Source organism: Pogonomyrmex barbatus, unplaced genomic scaffold (genome assembly GCF_055798465.1).
Source record: "Pogonomyrmex barbatus isolate J1 unplaced genomic scaffold, ASM5579846v1 scaffold18, whole genome shotgun sequence".
NCBI classification, from domain to species: Eukaryota; Metazoa; Arthropoda; class Insecta; order Hymenoptera; family Formicidae; genus Pogonomyrmex; species Pogonomyrmex barbatus.
The window spans coordinates 2,381,626-2,405,512 of NW_028297114.1; the positions used below are offsets into that span (position 1 = coordinate 2,381,626).

The 23,887-nt window shown below is 39.0% G+C and overlaps 2 protein-coding genes across 4 annotated transcripts in view; one reads left to right on the forward strand and one right to left on the reverse strand.

Annotated features, from left to right (window-relative positions):
* Positions 1–9,792, forward strand: LOC105426721 (CKLF-like MARVEL transmembrane domain-containing protein 4). Of its 2 annotated transcripts, none has more exons than XM_011638087.2 (5): positions 1–283; positions 5,459–5,613; positions 6,112–6,285; positions 6,802–6,900; positions 7,174–9,792. In XM_011638087.2, the coding sequence occupies exons 2-5, from the start codon at positions 5,479–5,481 to the stop codon at positions 7,300–7,302; spliced, it is 537 nt and encodes a 178-aa protein (XP_011636389.2). In that variant the 5' UTR covers positions 1–283; positions 5,459–5,478; the 3' UTR covers positions 7,303–9,792. The 2 variants fall into 2 exon arrangements, with proteins under 2 accessions (XP_011636389.2, XP_011636390.2); XM_011638088.3 differs by lacking the exon at positions 1–283 and adding an exon at positions 5,277–5,397.
* The window catches only part of LOC105426720 (uncharacterized), a 20,519-nt gene continuing 6,327 nt past the window's right edge, over positions 9,696–23,887 (reverse strand). Inside the window, exons 1-4 of one of the 2 annotated variants that reach the window (XM_089075084.1) lie at positions 17,046–17,209; positions 12,187–12,356; positions 10,865–11,336; positions 9,696–10,246 (exon numbers count right to left, since the gene is read on the reverse strand). In XM_089075084.1, the coding sequence (XP_088931210.1) occupies positions 9,923–10,246; positions 10,865–11,336; positions 12,187–12,356; positions 17,046–17,063 (984 nt within the window). In that variant the 5' untranslated portion in view covers positions 17,064–17,209 and the 3' untranslated portion in view covers positions 9,696–9,922. Of the gene's footprint in view, positions 10,247–10,864; positions 11,337–12,186; positions 12,357–17,045; positions 17,210–23,887 lie in introns of those variants that run through there. The other variant, XM_089075083.1, reaches the window with a different exon arrangement.

The following is a 23,887-nucleotide window of genomic DNA, read 5'->3' on the forward strand; positions in this document are numbered from 1 at the left end:
CAAAGTAGGGAGGAGAGGGGGAACGCCGCGATACACGCCGGGATGCGGAGCGGTGATTCGCGTTCAGTGAACGATCGTGAATTAGGCACGAGTTGTTTGTGCGTCTTCGGTCGGAACTGAATTACGCTGAAAGAGGCGAAGGTGAAAACGAGAAGAAGGTGGAAACGCGCAGCGGCGTCGTCGTTACAAAGGAGACGAGGCGATAAGCGGCGACGGAGGAAGAGGAGAAGGAGGAGCAGGAGGAGAAGGAATAACCGGAGAGGAGCTGTAACAGGTGGAACAGGTAACAACAGTTTGTTCGCGGGGAAACGGAACGTTTGTATTGCGCGTCGGGATCATCTCGCGATGGCTGGACCGTGCCGTTCTCGGGATTCTCGGGATTCTCTTCTTTTACGGGGGAGATGTGATTTTGTCGCGAGGCGATACGACACGACGCAAGTTGATAGGTAGCCGCGCGCTAATTCGACGTGCGTAGGCGATCGTCCGCTCGCTCTGTCCTCGTCTCACCTGAGCGTGGGAGAGTGGCGCGGCGGGGCGTAGTTCCGCGGTAATGAATGAGAGAAACTACGTTGACAGCTTCACACTCGGTTGACCTGGGCGAGCAGATTAACAGGAATGAAAAACAGGGTCGACGAAATTCTCTCCCGCGCGACTTTCCCGTCTCGCCTCGCGAATGGAAGCCGCGAGGGACGTTTTTTATTTGTTTACGTTATAATTTTTGCGGTCGACTACAGGAGCACCTCGAGAGGCGCGCTTATCACAAGTTCGTGTGCATGTGTGATGCATCGTATGCGTCTAACGATCGACGCGAAAGATGCTTTTTAGAACACTTTTAATCCGGGGATAATCGTATTATTATCTGTGTATTGATTTTCGGAATAATTCCCTTTAGGATGATTATTCATGGTTCAATTGTAAATTTTAAGTCATTTTAAAAGTTCACTTAGCCAGTGAAATAGATGAAATAGATAATCGTAAAATAAAATCCATATATTTAAGAATTAAATATATAATTAAAGAAAATCGTTTTGCGTGCTGAGAAATATCTAAAAATTTGATTAGATGTAGATCTGAAAATAATTTTGGGAAGATAATTTTGATAATTAAAATCATTAAAATAATTATGTGGGACGTTCAAATTGGTCGCTAGAATGTTTTTTTACAGCATCATCATGCTTAAGTGTTCCATATAATTATTTTTATAATCCAACATCCAATTATTTTCTGGCCAAATTTTTAGAGCCTTTAGCAAAATCATTTTTTCCACGATAATAATTAATTCTCATGTTAACACAGATGCGATCTAATAAATTACTACTGAATGATGAATGTTGGATCGTGCGTGATTATTAGATCGCGTCATCGAATTAATACGAAAAAAATAGCGTCGTGTGCCGTAGATTTAAGATCGGATTACGAATGTCGTCTTTAAAAGGCGTAAAAAAAGCTGATGTAATAAATCGTTTAAATCGGGGTTAAATCACTTGCGAGGATGTAGTGCGATTTCGATGCGCGAGATGAGCGTTATGGAAACTAGAACGGATCCTTAGAAATCGATTCTCAGGATGGCGTCGCGTCCATCGAACCCCAGCGGTCTCTGTCGGCTCGGTGTGGGTCGAGTCGTTAAATTCGTATCCCATATCTCGTGTGATAACAATATTAGTTCACCACCCACACGCGTTCTCGCGTGCATTCCTTCCTCACGACACTCACCGATATCTCTATGCAACCGCAAGATAAGACGGCCCCAGTCATGATTTTCGAGCCACGATTTTTATGTGGAATGGCTTTGATGAAATTCCGACTAAATTGATCGATTTACGATCAAGTTGATTTTTATGATGTTGAACGGCTCACGTATCCATGAATGTATATTTTTTTTAGTCTCATTGATTTAATCAATATTTTCCATTTGTGTAATTTATTTTCCGCAGGCGAAAAAAATTCGTCGTAGAGTGTTAATTCATCGAGAGTAATGACGTTGTGTCAATGTGGATAATTAATGATCTTTTGGTCATTCGACATACATAAGGAAAATTAGACATAATGAATTTTTAATTACGGTTAAAAATTTCACCATAATCACGCGATTCTGGTTAAATCGATTGCCGTTCTGATTTGAATCGATTGCCGTCATCGACTGAATTGTAACACTGTAACTTCATCCCGATGACGTAAAAAAAGAATTCATATTATGCTTGTGACGTGCGAATAATAATATAGTAGGATTCATAATGAGATATAATAGAATCATTAAATGAAATATGAATCATTAATAATACAATATGATGAAATTCCAATTAGAAGCGAATTTTAAGCGATTTAAAGTGACTCAATTGTGCGTGACGTGTTAAAGCACAATGATAATTTGCAACAATTTTTAGCTTTCTAGAACTTTGATACTAACTTAATTTTTTTTTTTAATTAATTTGGGCTATGTGATAAAATATTAAAAATTTGTATTTTTATTATAATGATACATAACGATACATAATGATAATGAATATTTATTAGATCATAGCCCTTCCGTTAATGACATTCGTTAGTAACAAGTCTTTGAGGAATCGTTTTGATATAAAAATTCTAATACCAAAATGCTGAAACTATAAATTGTTAAATAAGGAAAGTTCAAAATCAATTAATTAAATTATCTGAAATTTATGCGCCCAGACATGGCGCATCACGTTGAAGATATGAAGTCATATTTAATTTGTAATGCATTTCATGTAATAGCATTTAACAGCTGTGACATGCCTCATTAAATTACAGACAATTTAATCTCACTTTTAAATACCTCTTATTTAAAAACTGTTATTATACCTCGGCATTTTAGTATTAGGATTTTCATCTCTAAATAACAAAGTAATTTGCCATCAACGATCACGGGTAGTCTATAGGCCTACTCTATTATTCTTAACGACGATGTCGTTATCGTTACATTGTACAGCTTTTCTGCCATATATTAGACTTGCGCAATGATAATGTGGTGATAACACTGTCGTTAAGAACTACTGGCACTGAATGGCCACTAGATTGTAGATATTAACAATCAATTTTGGCTTTAATAAATGGCTTTAAAAAAAGCGATGGTACACAGAGAGAATAATTTTGTTGAAATAAAAATTTGACTACATAAAGATCGAAATAATTTTGATTTTTTTGGATCATCAAAATATTTATATTAAACGTTCAAATTAGTTATTAGAAATTTTACAGTATCAGCATCATAGTTAAGCACGCTACATAATTTTGATAGATTTTGATTACTCAACAAAATTATTTTCAAATTTGTATCTGATCAAATTTTTAGGTGCTTCAGCAAAAGATACTTATTAGATAAATACTTCTTTCCATGCACGAACATTTTCACCCGTCTTTCCCATCCTATGTGACGGGAGGATTTAACGACCACGTGCACGGCCGCACCTCGCACTGTCGTTCGCCGCAAACTGTCACTATCTATTTCCAGTCGGGATGACCTCACGCTGCGAGATTAAGTAATTCCCGCGGCACGCGTCTCGAGTGACATAATAAACGAGATGCCGCGGTCTCTAACCCGAATCCCGAGAGCGTCTTTGAGAGTCTCCCGTCTCTCATGCGGACGACGTGCCTTCTCGACTTGCTGGCACTCGCCAAAATATTTTTGTTTTCATTCGCGCTATTCGGCTGGAATGAAGGGGATCGAATGATCTTGTTTTCATCGTAATTTCTTCGGTTTGAAGTGATTTTCAGAAAATGATTTCGACGGCGGGGTTTCCAGGCCACCAGACGCATTGATCATCCGCGTCGTTATCGTCGACGTAACGTTTACGCCTTTAACGCCTGCACGATAGCTCCCGCGTAATCGATCCGCGATGGCGTTTTCATCTTCCCCGTCTCTCTCTTTCTCTCAGCGTGCATATCTCCCGACGACCAAAGTCCCTCTTCCCTTCATCCCGCGCATGATTCCCGCGCGGAGGACATTAATTGAACGTTAATTGCGGGAAGCGCGGTATAATCACTTGTTCAGATAGAAATATGCATGTCCTTCGCATATGTATAGGAATGAATTTGAGTAGTACTAAAACTTGGAAATTTCTATGATTTATTATTTTATTATATAATTATTATATAGTATTATATATATATATATATATATATATATATTTTATAATCTATTTTAAGATATTCATAAAAATGAAATTGATTAGTTTGCGGCATATTAATGTCCTTTTCCGCCAACTAAGCTCGGCATAATTTATTCTTTTTCTAATTTTTAGAACTAAAAGAGGTAAAAAGAAAATTAAACTGAGATTAAAATTAATCTATATTAATAAAACGTGCGTAATTTATGCAAAAGTTTCAAGAACATTTACGAAGAAGTAGCTGAGCAACCCATGGCGATTTGTCATCGTTAAAAGTAAACGGAGTACTAGTTCCCAGGATGTAAAGAAAGTCATGAATCGACTAGATGCAAATACACAAAGGCATATATACTCGCGAGACGCGTCGTTCACAGTTCATGCGTTTAATTATAAACAGACGACGAGTTGTTTGGGTATGATCGATAGCGCTGGATGCGATAGTAAATATCAGAGCGTGTGCTATTTTCTGCAACATCCACCGATGTCTCACGAGAGCATCCCCGATGCAGAAATTGCATAAGTACGTTCCTCGGATATTTTTTGCAGAAATAATTTTGCAAAACGTACTACTTTACGCACTACTTTACGAATAGTTTGAAACGATATACTCGGTCTTAAACTCTTCGCAATTTCGAATGCTTGATATTAAAGGGAAAATCGATACGTTCATTCACCCTCTATCCGAGCAAGTCTATTCAATTCCCAAAATAAAATTTTCGGGAAACGAAGAAAAATCAAAGAAAAGAATAACGGTTTTTAAATAAATTGTTTAACAACGTATATAAATTCTGCAATGTTCGAAGGATATTTTTTTTAGAACTGTTTCAATATCTATCTTTACTTGAATTAAGTGTTAATAAAATCACAAAAAAAAAAACAACAATTTAGTTTACACAATAAATATGTATTAAATTTACACATAAACATGTTTAACACAAAAGTTTAAATCGACACATCTCTTAACATAAAAGATCCATGTTTTTTTTTTTTTTTACCGTGATATGATTTCGAGCATAAAGGGTGTATACGTAATCTACTTTCTGTGACATCCTTCGAACATTCTCCGAATTCGTGTGAGTTTGACGCGCTTCGCGTCTGCAAATGTCACGGAGCGCGCGCATCTGTACGTCGTGACAAACGCCACGTCTTTATTTTAAGGTCCATCTTTTCTTCATCCCCTCATTCGCGTGGCCCGGTCGATGCTCGGTCGACCGTTCCACTTAAGACGCGCCCTTGCGAAGAATCGCCGTCGTCCTCGCGCGTATCGGATCAGGTAGCGGCGAAACAAGAGAGACATCCGGAATTGCGTACTATACCGTGTTGTTGCGTTACAGTTTTAGAGTAACCCAACACGATGGATCAAGGTTTCCCAGGGCAGCATACCACCACGACTACCGTGACGACCACCAGTACAACGACTCAGCCCAACATACGATTTGATCCGTCATACGCGAGGACATTGCCTGGCATTCTCAAGATCGTGCAAGTGGTGAGTGTTGTAACACCCGTTTAGTTTAATTTTATTGAGTGACTCACGAGAAATGTTGTTCAACGTTATTTTGCAAGAGAATTTATCGTTAATAAAAGATGCCAAATTATAAATTAAAATCTACACAGTCAAATGTAAGATATAATCACTCTCGATATCACAGATGTGTGGCTTATTCTTTCGAAGATGTAAAAAAAGATTGTAGGTAAAGATGTCATTTAATTGAAGAAGGATTAGGAATTAGGAAATTTGTTAAAGGTGATATTTGATCTGTTTAAAACACGTAGTATAAATATTATGTATAAAATGTACGTGCGTGAGTTAGGATTACGGTGGGCAGCGTAAGACCACTTGCGTCACGAGTTATAATGGATTCTTGAATCTCTCACGTCGATTGCAAGAGCCGGGAAGCTTTGTATTTATGCACAATGCGTGCTCGCTCAGCTGCGCAGCAGCGGAATTTTCATGAATGATAATCGCGTTGGGGTCTTCTTTCAGGTACTAAATCTCCTGGGATTTATATGCATAACGGTGTCGTCTCAGAGCAGCCACAGCCGGGGAGGATGGTTTAATACTGTGGCCATGGGTGGTTTCTGGTTCACGGGGATCCTGCTCGTTCTCTACCTATTCCACATTGTGGAGAAATTCTCTAGGATTCCTTGGCTTAAAATTGTAAGTCATCGTTGCTCTCGCAAACGATATATCAATCGAGAGGTCATTCGGCCTCCTGGTCGCGAGATCCTCTATCTTTGTAAAGGCGCGCTTAAAATAAAAGCAAATAAAAATATGGAGAACAGGTCCAGTATGACACGGATATCCACATGTAATAAGACCGGGGAGTGAAAGCTCACTAGAAAGTTTCTACGCGCGACGCCTAGGAATTTAAAAACCGACCCGTCGCTCCGACTTTTATACTCACGGTTGAACGATTGATCGCGGATATCGTAATGAGATCACGTAATGAGATCATCGTTGACGCTGGACCAAAGATCGTTTATAATCAGATTGACCTTTTACGAACGTTGAGATTACATGGTATTATGTAGACGTCTCTTGTAGTCACGTAACATCTCGTATCGACAGGTTGCACGTTTAACATACTATGAATTTAGTCGCGCCCGAAATTCTTATCGCCACTGATTGAAAACTCTCCATCCAAATACTGCAACTTGGTGCATATAATTTCAGGAATTCATATTCTGCACAGTTTGGACTGTGTTTTACTTGCTGGCCGCTTCTCTCGCAGCCGACTACGCGCGTTACACGGAGGCTTTCGGTGTTGCAGCGGTAAGAATTTTTTGACACATTCTTTGATGCATATGTTATATTGTTGCCCCAGGTATCGGCAATGGGTATCGTAAACGCAATTTTCTCGTGGAAACAGAGAAAGATAGAAATCATCACAAATTGATGATATTTTAAAAAATTAAAATGTAACAGGTTATCTTAAAGTTTCTTACTGCTTAGGTGCACTTTTTTGATCGTTCTCAAAATAGTAGACAAATGAATACGCTCTTTGATGCTTGACACCGAGATCTAAACATTTAATACTATTCGCAGTTCTTTGGATTTTGCGCAATGGTGGGCTACGGCTACGACGCTTGGCTGAAGTTTAACGCGATGAAGAGCGGAGGGTTGGCGCAGGGCCAACACACGCCGAAATCCACTGTTACCAGTCCGGCGTATTAGATATCCAAGGATAGGAGAGGCCCACGGTGAAATGGACCACACCGGTCGATCGACTGGACCGACGGCTCGATCGATCGACACATATCGTTACCTTTTGTGCGGGGCCAGCCCTTTTTGTAACTCCGGTGCGTTTCTCTCGCACGGAATGTCAACGCGCGTGTCCGTGCATGCTCGTGCGTGCATATGCTCGTTTGTCCATGCCCGCGCATGTATACGCGACTTTCCTTTTGTCTCTTTTTTCTTTTTGTACTGTGTAACAAGGCAATAATCTACACTACGCCATAGCGTACCGTTAACTTATATTCTAACAAGAAGAAGAAGGCCATCGTGCGCGCCATCGTACAACGATTGTTAATATTTTGTAATAATGTTCGCCGCGTCTTTACTTTCGCTCGACTGTTATTTATGCGATGATATATGTGTACATATATATATATATATATATATATATATATATATATATATACATACATATATATATATACATATACATATATACACACACATATACATATACATATACACACACATACACATACACAACAAGTTATAGCAACAAGTTTCGAAACTTGTTGAATCCGTATTTTAAATTATTGTTGGAACCGAGGCGACATTTTAAGCATCGTGGTAGTGGTAAATGATGATGCCCGGGCGCATTTTAGCGCGATATCGAGTGCCGTTGGGAGTATTAGATCTATTTTAATCCTCTGGATCCTTGTTCGCAATTGGATCAACTATCTTATTTTTTTTATTATTATTAATAGGATGTTTCCAGTTCCTTCGATTTTTATTCTAAAACTTAAGGCTAATTAAAACTAAGACTATTCCTGATTCGTTGCCGTAGCCATATTAGAATCATGACATCATAGAGAAGAAATGACACAATGAAATTTATTGCATTTAGTTTGCAAATGAAGAAAAATTTGACTAAAACGACACTTGAGATGGCTTTAAGATATTTATGAAAATGGACGGCTGTTATCCTTTCCCTTCGTAATAGTTAATAAATAGCTATAAAAGGCACATGAAATGAAATCTGTTCAGGTAGAAAAACACACGGTTTGATAGCTGTTGAAAGAAGTGAAAAATATGCTTTTGCATATAAATTCAAAGTTAATTTTAGCTGTCGTCCATTTTTACAAATTTGATAAGTACAAAACGAGTTATATCTGCATAATTAAGCATTTAATAACGAAAATAGGTGCAATAAAATTTCGTTGTTAATTTAATATAAAGAGAAAACAAGGGCAAGGATAAGATAAATAAGCTTCTAATTTTTACCGCAATGCTATCAACGCGGAATTCCTAGCTGATTACTCAGAAGCCTTAAAAGAACTGGTTGAATATTCCATTTAAAAGCGTTATTTCTGTATAAAATCACAAAGATTTTGGCCGTTTGCGAATAAGGAAAGAGGATGCAAAAGTTAAGATATTAGAACATTGAGATTTTTCCCCTTTGTCGTCGTGTGTAGCCGTCTTAGACTATCATTTAGATCTTTTAGATTTCGATATTGCGCTTGGCAAGGAGGCACGGAGGGATCAAGCGTACAGAGCTACGACTGCGCAAACTGTACAGGGGATGCAAGAAAGTAATGTAGTGTGTTCACATATACACGTATAGACGCGTTGTTTGGTTCGCAACGAACATATCTGCCGCATTCGTCATCATATCGCGTTAACAAATATGTGAAATCTCGCATAATGAGAATCTCACGACAATTTCTCTGTGTCGCGAACGAGAATAATTTGTTATGATATATCGAAGAGTACTATATTCTCTCTGTCTGTTGCGATTCACATAAGCTGTATATATTTATTAGTTTTGTTATTTCTATCCAAGCTCGAGTCTCTAAGGTACAACATGTGGTCTCGATATGTACACAATGTGGTATATATTTATATCAATGTCTTAAAAATCTGATGATGAATTTGACGTGGATATTATTATGTATAATAATGATCGGCGAAATAAAGTCTCAACGTCGGTAAATGTAGTCAACGAAATAAATCATTGATTCTTGGACGTGAAATTAATTCACTTCCGATTACTTTCATGTGGGATATACTTTGTCAAACGTTCGTACAAATATATATATATATATATATATATATTACGGACATATCAAATAAAATTACGAGTTATCTTTATAAATGGGCTTGATTTCTGAATAGAGGAATGTTACCTCTTGTGAAAGTTTCTAATTGTCCCACTTATGTCATCATGATTTTGTCCATTTCCGTCGCTTTGATATTGTATCGATGGATATTAATAGATAAATATAATTTCTTCATAATTGACAGATAGATCGAGTTAGAGTTTCTTATTATGCGGCGAATCAAATTATGGAGACTTGTCTCAATGTATTTTCGGAGATACGATTATTTTACGCTGATGATGTTTCCAATATTTCGATTTATTATCTTATTTATTAAATCTAATATACACTAAATGCATAATCTTACATGAAATTACATTACTTGTACCGCTAATCTTAATTTATTTATTTAACCCTAATTTTAGCCTAAGAAATGAAAGATTTCACGTTATGAAATACGATTACGCGTTAATTGCGACAAGGGCGATGGCGAGTATGTTAAATGCGAGTTTCAAATCCCTGCCTTAATTTCTATACTGGAATTGAGGCCGGCGCGCCTGCTTCTTGCCCATCGACGAGAGATCGATGGTCTTTCCGTCCGGGAGCACTAACTTGTTCTCCTGGTAATCCACGAAACCCTCTTCCTCCTCCTCTCGTTGTTGCTCGTCGCACTTGATCCCGGTCTCGTACGTGTACTCGCGTCGGATACCATCCGGATCGATATACCCGTATTTACCACTTGTTATGCAATCCATGCCGATCGTCTCTTCTTTGTATGATCCATCGTCGTTCTCGAAGCCCCATGTGATAGAACCATCCGCATTATCGTGTCGATATCGTCTGATAATCTATAAAATATTGTTTGTAATATCATTAAATCTTTCTCGAGAAGAAGAATCTTTTATTCATCGTGCGGTAAAGTCAGCTTTGAATATTTCATAATTCGCGTTAGCTTCCAGGATGAAAGTCTATTTATAATTTTATATACCACGTACATGCGTTCTCACTCTTCAAATGTTTCTTTTTTGTATATTTTGTATACTTTATATAATATATATATATAAAATCTTTGATAGATTTTTACCTGGAAGTCTGTTCGTTCGCAGTGGTTTTAAGACTTGTTTATAATGAGCACATGAAAGACACCGAGTGTGTCATTTCACAAATTTGACTGGAGACGTTGCGTAACGAGCGTGAACAGGTTTTCTCTGACCGTGTTTATGAGTTATACAGTGTTATCTTGAAACAAAAATGACTATAACAGCCAGATTCCAGCTTTCACCGTTCGATTTCAAAACTCTATCAATCACTTCGTACTCTCGGATCGTATCTGATCGCGCGATTTCTACAATTCGAGAGAAATAGAAATTTATGTAACTACGGATAAGAGCTTTCTTTTTTTTTTAATCAAAACGATGGAATAAGAATTTATTCGATCTCGGGAAATCTTCGATGAAATTGTTTACCTGTGCCACCGGTTTCTTGCCGCGGATTTCATAAGCCTGAGACGGTTTCACCGGCTTGGGCGGCGGTTTGATCGGTTGCTGGAACGTGAGATCGTCGATGATCTGCTTCCTCGGGGCTTTCGTGGGCTTCGGCGTCGGACGGTACTGAATGGGCGGCGGTGGCGGGGGTGTCGCGGGGCTCACCCTGACGTTCGACGGCGTCACCGGTTGGGGCGGACGGTACGAGACCACCGGGGATGCTCTCGGGGGTGGTGGATTCGGCACCGTACGCAGCACCTCCTCGCTCAGCTCCTCCTCGCTCTCCTGATTCCTGTGCTCCTGGCTCTCCGCCTCCTCCTCGCGGACGGACAGATTCTCCTCCTCATCGGGTTCCTCGTTCACCGGCTTGACGTGATGCGGGAATGGAGATGCGCCCCCCGGCAAACTTGGCCGGAGGGGACGGAACGTACTGGGCGCGTCATCTGCGCGAGGCCTGGAATTAAAAGCGTCGAGCGATTTCTTAGCGATTTCTCCAATCGTGCTTACATATCTATAGTTTTAGAAACTTCCCGTCATTTTCGAATTATTGTTAGATTACATTAGTCACGCTTTTCACAAAGGCAGACATAGTCTTGCTTTTCAAATAAAAAAAAAAAAAAAAAAATTCGGAGTGGAATACATGGAAATGTCAAGACTATTTTCCTTCTTACCACTTACGGCGTTAAACATGCACTTGCGTATTTGCATAGTCGCTCACGTGGAACGGTATTCGGGCTTTCTTGCCTCGACCTACAAGCCTGAAGCGACGGATTCGTACATTAATATTGCGTAATCCGGCGATTCCCTCGAATACGCGTAATTAGTAATTTCGTACTTCCTTCTCGGCGCAGCGTTTTCACGAAACGTTGCACGAACGGGCCGCGGCCCGTTAGATTAATTAACTCAGCAGCGCATATCGGTTCATTCTTTACCTCTCAAATAAATACGGCGTCGCCCAAACTGGTTTTCCTGCCTTTCCAATAGCTCAAGTAGTTCTTTAGTCGCGCAGAGCTGGGTTACGCGAACATTCTTAATGCACGATTTATTTATATTCGTTGTGACTAAATTTTCCAACAAAGATTGCATACCGATCGAAGAAAAAAATCTCGCAAACTCACACGTCATGGATATCGATGTCTTTTTTTTTTTACGAGAGAGAAAAATTAAGAAGAGATCTTTTATCAAGATTAATTAGAGCAAACCTGACGATTTTATCTATTAAACTCTCTCCCAAGCTCAGCACGATTAACCATCCCGGATTCCCATTTCGGATTAAATGTACGATTTAATCATCAGAGGATTACTTGAAGGAGATCGGCCGACGAAATCGTTGATGGGGGAAGAGGGCCGGTCCGGTGCCGCCTGGTCGAGGGGGTGGTAATCTCTGATAGCGTGTCGATCGTAAAGGGATCGATGATCCCCTCGGTCCATCCTGGATCTGTGCCGTGCAGAGCGCGGCGGCGCACGCCAAGAACTGGAAAGGAGGATTCCTCCAAGTTACACAATTTCATTCATCGATTGCGACCTTTCTGGCCGCGTGCTTGACTCCGAAACTATGAAATTAATTATGGAATTAAAGGTAAATATTGATATATAATAAATCGACGAGGCTGTAATGCTGTTTATATTCATTGCATTTTGAATTTAGTCAATCAAAAGTTTATGAAAATTTGCTCTCTTAGTATATCTAATATCTTCGATTTGATTCGCAGAACCGAAATGACTTATTATGCTTAAACTATATAAAAATTTAGAAACAAATTTGAAAATAATTTTATTGAGCCATCGCAATAATTATGTAGGATGTTATTTGGTAGAATATCAAACATTTTCGTAGTTTTATCATGCTTAAGTGTCCTATATTAATATTTCGATGATCCAACAAAATTATTTTTAAATCTACGTCAGGCTAAATTTTTAGATACCTCAGCAAAACTGTTCTTTCTAAGGAAAAGTATGCCGACTCCTGATGTAAAGTCTTAATTAAACACATCGCTGTCTCGAGAATCGCTAATGACCGTAATACCCCGCGGAAAAAAGAATATTACGATAAGCGACGATTGCTACATCGCGCGTTAACATTTTGTTTTACCCGAGGTTCCGAGGCGCGATTTTCTCGAAGAAAACGCTATTTAATAAATTACTACCCGCCGCGCTCTTTAAATCGCAGCGGTAATCTACGTCCCGTGATTTCTCCAAAGACATAATGAAGCAAATCGATAGCGATCGGTAAAAAACCTCTTTCCGAACCTTTTCACCGGATAATTCCGTCGAGGATTCAAGTACGAGTATTATCGCCGGACCGCGCACGCCCCATCAGGATGGCGCTAATAATAGCGATCGTTGTTGAAGTAAAAAAAAAAAAAAAAAATCATTGCTCGATATCTCGAGGCACTCGGGAATCAATGAACGGCAACGCCGTTCGAGCGCGTGTAACGCGTTACGCGAAACACGTTCCGGATCGCGCGGCATTATTCCGGTTTTGCGCACCGCACCGCACCGGCGCGGCGGTTGGCCGCATACGTAAAATCGGCACCGCGTCTCGCGTTCGGGAGAAAAGAGAAAGTGATTCGATTCGGCCTTAAGTGCACGCAGGTAGTGCACGCAGGCATCCCACATAAGTAATTCGCGTAACTGTTTTAATCGGCGTGACATTTAAATGACGACCGCGTCAACCGACGGCTCCGCGGCGCTCCGAAGGGGCGGGAAGGGCGAAAAGTAGATGAACATTATGCATTGCGTTGAAAAATAGAAACCGCGATAGAAATTCAGGTGACTGTCTATCTGTTTCACTTTCATCGTTATTCCTATCGCGAAATCGAACTCTCTATTTGTCATTTATAAGCGCGTGAATAATAATATTATTTGCATAAGCGATTTTTCCTAAGAGTCCTCTTGAATCTTGGATACGTCTTAGGATAAACTGAACTTTCGCTGTTTTATTATTAATTGAGATGAATTTGTTGGTTTGTGTTAGATAATTTATAATTGGCATCAATATATATATTCTAATTATTTTATTGTTTCTATTAACGGTACGTAAAACCACGAACAAAATAATGCCCTGAATTTTGAAACAAATTTTATATGATGTACATAAGAAAAAATCAATTTTACTGGAATCTAAAAATTATTTAAAAATTTGATCAGATCATATAAATTTGAAAATAATTTTATTGGGCTATCAAGATAATTATGAGGCTATCAAGAGAATTACTTCAATTTGATTTGTTATATTAAAAATTGTTGCAACATTATTATTACGCTTAAACATCTTAGATAGTCCTTCAAAATTGTTTTCAATTCTGTATCTGGCCAAATTTTTAGATATTTCAGCAAAATCGTTTTTTCTTTGCAAGATATACCATGTTACAGAAATAGAATCTTATCATAAATCGTATGTCTTTATATTATCTAAACGCCTATGTTTTCTATACATTTATATAATTATCCATGTTACACATCCATGCACTTTAATACAATTATATTTATTATGGTTATAGAAAGTGAATTCATAACTCTTATCGTCAGATGTCTGTGAAAATGGATGTGTGATCGAACTGTAATCGTCCAAAAACGGTGCATTAAGCAGCGTTTAAAACGACGCACACGGTGCGGTCGGAATGCAACTCGGACGGCGAGGTGCGAGGCGGACAAAATCTGAGCTGTGCCGAGTCGAGTCGGCGAATTCGTTTCTTACATCGTCGGTTCCGAGTCGGGGCACGCGCGCAACTCGTTTACGCGGAATACAGTGAATAATTTGTCCACGACTTTCTTGCCGGGCGCTTTCACTCGCGCTCGCCAGACTCGTTGACGATTTTCGGCCTTCACCGACGTCGATCGGGGTGCGCGGACTTCTGTCTCGGCTGTCTCCGAGGAATAGATTGGAGGGCTTACGAAGGGCTTACGGAGGGCTTACTGTGAATCTAACGAGAGAGAACAAACGAGTATCTTTTGCAAAACATCCCTTTCCTATCGATTTTGATAAATTTTTTATTGCAAAGAAATTAATCTTAAGCCAAGACAAATATTCTCATATATTAAGCAAGAAGATTATAATTTTTTTTTTTAGAAAAATTTTGATCCTGATTTGATTTGATTTGATGCGAGTACTTTTGCTCGATTCAAGACTAAAAAAAAATCATCATATATATTATATTTATATTTGCATCGATAAAAATTCAATTGAATCAAGATTGAAATTTTTCTAGAAGAAAATTATAATATTGTTGCTTATACGAAAATATTTGTCTCGATTTAAGATTAATTTTTTTATCTGCACGTGCAATACTCCACGCGCAAAAAAATTAAGTCATATTACACTGATCAAAGCGGTCGATTTAATCGCTTATAGGCTTCTAATTATTTCTCAGACGCGTGGCACGTTAAATTTAAACGCCTTAATAAATTAGCTCTTTTTTCCTAATAAAATTCTCTTCCTTACTACCTTTCTCTTCACTTAAATATCTTTTACTTTTAATTATAATGTGTTGTGCTTTTCATGGAACGAAGGAATGCCGACCAAAATGTACATAATAAATGCATCCATTTATCTGTTTCTCCTCGAGATATTAAACTAATGGCAGGTTGGAATTTATTCGCAATGGCAAACAAATATGCGCGATGTATATATTCGCGTTCCGTCTAAATTGCAACAGTCCTTTCTCTTCTTCGTCAAGTGGATTACTCTACTTAAAAAGCGCACTAGAATTGCGAGTTCGAGCGCTGAAAGAATTCAATATGTAGAACACTACGTAACTACGTACTCGACGTAGCTTGTGGTACCAGTATTTAAATGTCCATCGCGCGGCTTGACATCGTTTACGTTGCTGAAATCTCACTGTGCCACTCGAGGGTTAAAAGATGAAAGTGCCCGGAACAGGTGGAGTCGCGCATGAAAGAAAGCGAACGTAATTTCGCGATGGTACACGCGAGGAAATAGCAAAACACGAGGAACAAATGAAACCGCTGCGAAAAAAAGAAATCGTATGCACCTTTCGAACACGACGAGTCTGTCGTTAATTATTTTACATAAATGTCGCTATTATGTTAATCATTTTATATAATCATTTTATATGGCATTATTTTATATAATATAAAATAATTTCAAAAAGTAAAATTATTATCGAACGTTATGTAATGAATTTCGTGTCGAAAAGGAGAATTGACAAGTGTTAAGTGTGATCATGTTTGTGATAAAATATCGTGTTACGTAACTAAAATATTCGATAGATATATTATGTAAGATTTGATTGCGGTACCATTATGCTAATATGAATATACATAAGCGCTATATCTTGAAAGACATGTAATTAGAGATATTATCGATTAGGAGTAATGTAATATGTTATATGACAGATTATGAAAAATAGTTATAGAAAAATAAAAAAAAAGGATATCATCGAAAAAAAATATTAAATATCGCAATAATAGTTTATTCTTGAAAGAAGATATATCCGATTTTTTATAGCTTAAAATGTAAAAAGCAACTTGTAAAAAATAAATCATAACCAATTGATAAGAATTTACTTTGCAAAAATATGAATTTTCAATATTCTAAATATTTTATTTGTAACGCGATTATTATAAGTTAACTAAATTTTAGATTAAATAAACTTAGATAAAATGTAAAGAAGCAGTTTGTAAACTAATGTAACTATGTAAAAATATATATAAATCAGCCGATTGATAAAAATTTTTGCAAAACCGTAAACTTTTTACGTTCTTCAAATTTTCTAATCCATTTATAACTTACAATTATTAAACAATTAATTTAAATCTTGAATTAAATTTAAAATATAATATAAATTCTTCTATTCCACTTCATTACATCTTCATATTTTATTTCAGAATATACGTACACAATTTTAAGGAACATCCAATCGATTTCATGTATGCGAAATATGAAATAATGTTAGAGAGGAGAGGAATGCGTGAAAAATTGAATTGAACAGAGAGAGAGAGAGAGAGACAGAGAATGGGGATAATTTAAATGTTAGTTCGTCAAACTAATTTTGTCAGATCAGAAATTCGAACTCGCGGGATAGATTTCTAACTCGCAAATTATTTTTCCGCGGGGTGGCAGCGACGGCGACGATCGCGAGATAAGGGACGCGCGCAGTTGGAAAACACTTTTGGCGTTGACGTCTCGTTGAGTACTCACGATCACCGCGATGCGCATGGCCTGTTCCCGTTGTCGTCCCTCGTTGTCGCGACGGTGGGCACGCTGGGTGTGGTGTCGTGGCGCGTTTGTACCTCACACTACCGCGAACGACTCCCCGTCTCCGCGTTCTTATACTTATATCCCCGTTTAAATTCCTATGGCACGGCCAACGGGCAACACGCAGGCCAACTTTCCATCGGCCAGCCAGGAATTGTGCTCCACGCTCGCGCCCGCGAGCGGGCGCGAAACGATCCACCACCGCGGCGCCGCCACCACTGCCCTCCCCCTCCCCTCGTCTGGGTTCCGCGAGCATCGCGGGGAGGACGCTCCTCTTGTCCGCGAGGATCGTCGATCCGCGAGAGATCGACGATCGACGCTACGCAGACGGCAGATTCCAGCGTGCGTTAATTCAACATGGTCACGCTCAGCGTGACCCGCGGAATCCGCCTCGGACTCACCCCTTCCGCTCTTCCCCTGGCTCGATCTTGCACGCTCGGTCCGGAAAAGGGCGAGGGTCAATGTGAAATCCCTCGGGGTTATTCGCGTGTCGCGAGCGGAGTACTGCCTGTTGCTATGCTTATTACTTACGATAATATTTTCACCCCTTTTTTATAGATGAATTTAAAAATATATATATATATATATATATATATCTCTGATTATTTTCAAATTTAGTTAAATTTTTAGATACTTCAAAGTTGTTCTTCCGTGTAGGTGAACAATTCATCGCTGCATGGAAAGTGTGATTTTACTGAAGTATCTAAAAATTTATTCAAAAACAGATCTGAAAATAATTCTGAGCCATCAAAATAATTATGTAGGATACAAATTGATTATTGAAATATCAACATTTTTTGTCATCATGCTTAAGCGTCCTATGATGGCGTAACAAAATTATTTTCAGATTTGTATTTAACTAAAGTTTTAGATATTTCAGGAAAACCGTTATTTCCGTCTACGTAAAATTTCAGAATAATTGAAATCATCGACAGTAACATCTGTCTAATAGATGTAACTATTTCTGATTGACAAGAGGATTGCACAAATGAACGCGAGGATCGATAATGATTACTGAAATCCCACTATGATTAGTGCCCGCAACATCATCAATCTTGCTGTGAATCGTCATTTATTGCTATATTTACACACAGAACATGCGTTCCGATCGGTGAATTTTCTCTGTCCCTAGAAGTCAAGGCGAAGATTGATGAGAAATCTTGCAACACGTATAGAAGCGACAATCGCTAATCGAGGTGATGCGCAACTGAAAGTACTCCTTATTCGTTTTGCATGTAGAAAATTTGTACCTCATATTTAACATTAGATATTGCACATGCGTATGATATTGACTTTCAGTTTCAAGGATCGTACAATGTTATTTCGGATCAAGATCTCGCTGCCAATAAAACAATTCAGGGGCTCGTAATAGCGCGAGCTGAATAATTCGTTGAAGTAGCAAACGCCAGTGATTGATCACGTAAATCATGTAAATCTCATAGTGAATATGAAGGAAAATGATAATAATTACGCAATATCCTGTCAACTTTATTCCCACGAGAGAATGCTATTACAATATCGTTTGTAATAAGCGGAATTGGTTTTTGTCAGCAATAAATGTTTATCGTGGTTATAAAGGATCGGAAACTGGCGATTCATATTATTCTATCAGATTTGTGTCTAGTGGTAATACTTTTTATACTTTTTTAGTAGTATGCATACGAAGAGATTTGTCGATAATTGATACGTAAAAAGGTAGGATCGGCAAAGATTTTCACAGATAAAAGAACATGATATATAATAAAGGAAATTGATTTCTACTAAAGTATGAACATGTTAAACAGTTAAGATTTCTGCTTAACATAAACATTTATTTTAATTATAAAAGCGATTGAAAATTTACGATAGCCAGTATTATTGCATTTTATTCATATTTAGATTATAATATTATAGAATATTTGATATAGAATATTTCATCATATCTTTTTTTGCAATCAAGATAGATTAATTAATACAAAATCGAATCGATATCACGTAAATCAAAATGATTGACGTGGCATTAATCTTCCGTATTGAGAAAATTGTGAAATAATTGAATTTGTAATTTAATATCAAATCTCGAGGGTGAGTCTGAAAGTGAGTGTTAAATATTTGCTTGGATAACGAGTACACAATCAGATGTAAAAGAAAGAATAAAGTTTTACAGATTCATAGATTAAAAGATACACGAAGTCGAGAGTTCGTTGTACAGGAAACAATCCAGTTATTACATCATATTACGTATTTATATCGTAGATTAGTTCGAATGAATATATTCTGAATAATTTCTTTGTCTTGGAATTTATCGTTATGGGCAGGTGGTCTGACCGACGAGAGCATGCATAGAATTTTTTGTGACTTTGTATTCTCCAGTGGAAGTTGCTAGAAACTCGTCCTGCACTCTCTTTCGCAGGAGTGTAGTCGGATCAGGATGCACCTAGTATCAAATAGGCATTATGCTCTTATGTTTAGGGTGTTTTTATTTTGAGTTGTTTATTTTGAGTGTATTTTGGGTTGTTTTTACTTTTCTTCTGCAATATCTTGTCTTCTTAATTTTTTTATCGTGTTTTCATAGGCTGTGTAATTTCATGAAATTACGAGAGAAATAAAAATATGATGTGTAAAAAGAAAAAAATAAAAAACCGTGATTATAGCAAATTATTTTTTTTATCCTCTTCTGATTAATTAATATAATTATCAATTCTCATTTAATCGCGCGGGGTGAATACAATTTTAAAGCTATACACGTTTTATTCTTCTAAGAGCTTATGGATCCTTATAAAATCTGTATAAAATTTTTCTTTTTAAATGATTTATAATCTATACTCATAAAAAAAAGAACGATTTTGCTAAAACATATAAAAATTTGATCAAATACGGAACTAAAGAAAATAATTTTTTTGGACTGTTAAGATAATTTTATAATATACTTAAATTGTTAGGATATTTTTGCGATATTAAGTTTAAGTATCTTATTATAATTATTTTAATAGTTCAAAATTAGTTTCATATTCGTTCAAAATTTTAAATATTTCAACAAAACTGTCTTTCTTATATATAATAAAAGAAAAACCATTTCAAGACTCAAACATTATCTATAATACATTTGTATAAATACGTTATTATAAAATTTTGCTCTGTGTAATTTGATAGCATTGCAAATTATAAACATAAATTAAATAAAGTGAATAAAGTGAATTATAGAAGTATTCGCAATTATAGAAGTATTCGTTTATTCTTATATCTTACATAGCGAAAATCTTTCTTTACAAATTTTCTACATCTTTAATCGCGATTTAAAGTCTCGAATAAAATTATACATTAAATAACATTGCAGATCCCATCATCTATGAATTACCAACACGACACCGCAGGTGCAAACTAGAGAGGAACTTCGCTGTCCTGATGTAGCATCTTCTTCGTTCCTTTTTCGAAACAAGAATATCGGCCGCCGTGAAAGACGAGAGAGAGAGAGAGAAAGAGAGAGAGAGAGAGAGAGAGAGAGAGAGAGAGAGAGAGGGGGGGGGGAGGGTTTCTGCACGCGGCAGAAAGTCACTTGCCGCTCTGTGCGAGCACAGCCGCGACAATAGCAACTCGGTGGTAGCTTTTTCGGGAGTACACCCCTGCGTTCCTCCGTTGGCGCGATGTGACGCGATGAAAGGAGCGAGGTGTGCTGCTTTTAAAGCAGCTCGCGTCGTCTAAAGGCGCGCCTGGCGAGCCTCGAAGGCTCGCGCTTCCAAGGTCAGTGCCGGGGCCAACGAAGCCGGCCGGTCGATCGATCGGCTCTCGGCTCTCCATGCCGATAATCGTATCTTCGCGGCTGGCAATCGCGGTGGTAAAACACGCTCGCAGACACACGCTCGTCATCCCGCCGGTGCGGGAAACCGCGATCGCGATTCGCGCCCGCTCGCGAGTCTCGGCTCGATTCGGTGAAACGCGTCACGATGGAAAAAGCATGAAGGGGTGATTTCGCAGCCCGGAGTCTTTTCACCCTCGGTCGTTGATGTCGAGTCGCGTTAATCGATGATCCTCTTGTATATATAGCATTATCGACATTTTGCATAAGCATATTGTCGCTCCGCTCTCGGATTATCTCTCTTTCACGGCTCTTCTGCGGCTCTTCAGGCTCTCGAGAGCTCATTAAAGTTCGTATCGTCGCGCCCATCCTTCATCAAAATGTCAGGGCGGCATGTTGAGATTACAGCTCGCGATACATTAAACCGACTCGAGGGACAATGTTGGAGATCGAACATGAATGCTTTACTTGATACGGAATTCCTTCGTCTCTCAAGTTCTTCGGTCCTTCTTTTTTTCATTAAAATGTTAAGGATGAAAGTATATTAAATTGATTCGGGGCTGAATGCGGCAATGCTAAAGGCAGAAAGTCGAGTACGAGTCTCTAGCGAGGATAGATTACAGAGAGAGAAAAAAAAAAAGATTTTACGATACTTAACGCCAGACTTTCGCAATCTCAAGTTTAATGCAATTTCATCTCATTCCATTTTTTTCCTCACTATTACGCACCGCATAAAACCGCAGAGTTTTTGCGTAGTGTTGGAGTATTCTCGCTTCTTCGCCACAAATGTTCTATCTAAATGAGAAATTATGGGGCAAGAAAATTATTGGTGTTTTAAGTTAAAGCGTGTTGAATCACGTTCAAATATAAAAATGTTATACAGACAGTTCTATCTTTAATACCAAATAATAGTGTCAATTCTGTTAATATTAAATTGTTACTCAAAAATTAGCGAATAGCTAAACTAACGAGATGACACTTCTCTTTTAATTTAATAAGAGAAAAGTTATAGCATATCTACTTTAAAATAAAAATATGCCTATCAAAAAATGATTTTGAAATATTTAAAAATTTGACCAGATACAGATACAGAAAATACTTATATAAAATGTTTAAATATGTTAATATTGTAAAATTGTTCCAGTTGTTTATTTTTATAAGTTTTTTTAAACACCCCATATAATTATATTAATGATTAGTGATTTAACAAAATATTATTTTCAGATTTATATATATAGAAAAAATGATTTTTTTATATATATGTCAAAAATTTTAATTAAATAAGAATCTGAAAATAATTTCAGCGGCCATCAAAATAATTATGAAGATTGTTAAGCATAATACTAATACTGCAACATTTTTTTATACTCTGGCAACCAATTTAAACATCCCACATAATTATTTTGATGGCTCAACAAGATTATTTTCTGATGTGTATCTTATGTATCAAATGTTTGGATGCTTCAATGAAACTGTTCTTTCTATGCTGATGTACCGCGATGCTGTAATCGCGGAATATCTCCTGCAAGATTGCATCCCTGTATCGAGTCAAGCGCAGCTCGCGTCTCGCCTGTACCCCCTTCGTGAAAAGCGGCGCGGTCGGGAATTCCGCAGGCCCCTTCGTGCTTGCAGGCAGGCAGGTAGATTGGTAGGTAGATATGGGCGGACAAGAGGGCAAGGAGGCGCATGCAGTCAGGCAGGACGAGCAGGTAGGTAGGTAGGTAGGTAGGTAGGTAGGTAGGTAGGTAAGTAGATAGGTAGGTAGGTAGGTAGGTAGTGCACCGGAGCAAAGGCACTCTCGCGGGAGGAGAAAAAGTCGAGCCGAGCCGACCCGAGTCAGCAACGACGACGACGACGACGACGACGATGATGATGTCGACGATGACGACGATGACGACGATGACGATGGTGGCGAGCAAAGCCCAGACAGATCGCGCTCGTCGGGTTGTCGAGGGGGCACGAAACCCCCCCTGCGAAACCGGTTCTGCACATTCTTCCCCTCCCCCCCCATCTCCCTCACTCTATCCCTATCTCTGCGGATCCCTTTTTCTACATGTCGCGATCATCGTCGTCATCGTCGTCGTCATCGTCGTCGTCGTCGTCGTTGTCGTCGCTCGGCTCCTGCATCTCCTCACCGTCACCGATACCCGCTGATACTGGTTACTTCATGGTAGTGTGGCTCATCGGAACACCCGCGTGCCTTTTATGATTAATTGCCTGTGGTTCCTGTTGGCGGGATAAGCGGCAGAAGCGAAACGACGAGGAGGGAAGTAGATGGCGGCGGAATGCCGATCGGAGTGTGCCCGCTCTCCGGGGAACTCGACATCGCGAGTGTGCCTCGCGCGTCCTCGTCCTCGTCCTCGTCGTGCATCGTCTTCCGCGTCAGCCCTACGCTTCTACGACCGAGACGCCAGAGACGCCCTCGCGGTGGTCTCGCTCGAGTGACATCGAGTGCGCACGGGTAGCGCCCGCGCCGACTTCCAGGCACCGCGGTCTGGAAAATGATAGAGTTCGACGACGCCAAGTCGGGGTTTCCCGAGGGCGGCGTCGAGCGTTTCTCGGAACTCGCTCTCCCGTCCCGGGAGGGGAAGTACGAACAGGTGACGTATAGAAAAGTCGGAGCGCAGTAGCGAGCAGGTTTCCTTTCGCGCGCGTTCATCGGGAGCTACGGCTCGCGAGGAAGGAAGGATATAAGCACCGGATTAAATCGTGACGCAGGTATGAATACTCTAGTACCGGGAAAAGAATGGCCATACGACACAAGAGCCATTTCTCCGCTTCTAGTTCAGATCGAGCGTGTGTTCTCTCGCTCTGACTTTCTCCCGATCGACTTTCCCGATTTAACGATATTATAATATTCATAATAATTTTACATATCGCGACGGCGTTTTTTTACAACAAACGGTCGGTCCCGGCAATCCTCCCGTTTCTCCCAGGCCGTTTATCGGACGTTTTAGCATTCAAGTCGGCTAGCGAAATTCGCAGTCGCGTCACGCCTCGTGAACTTGGC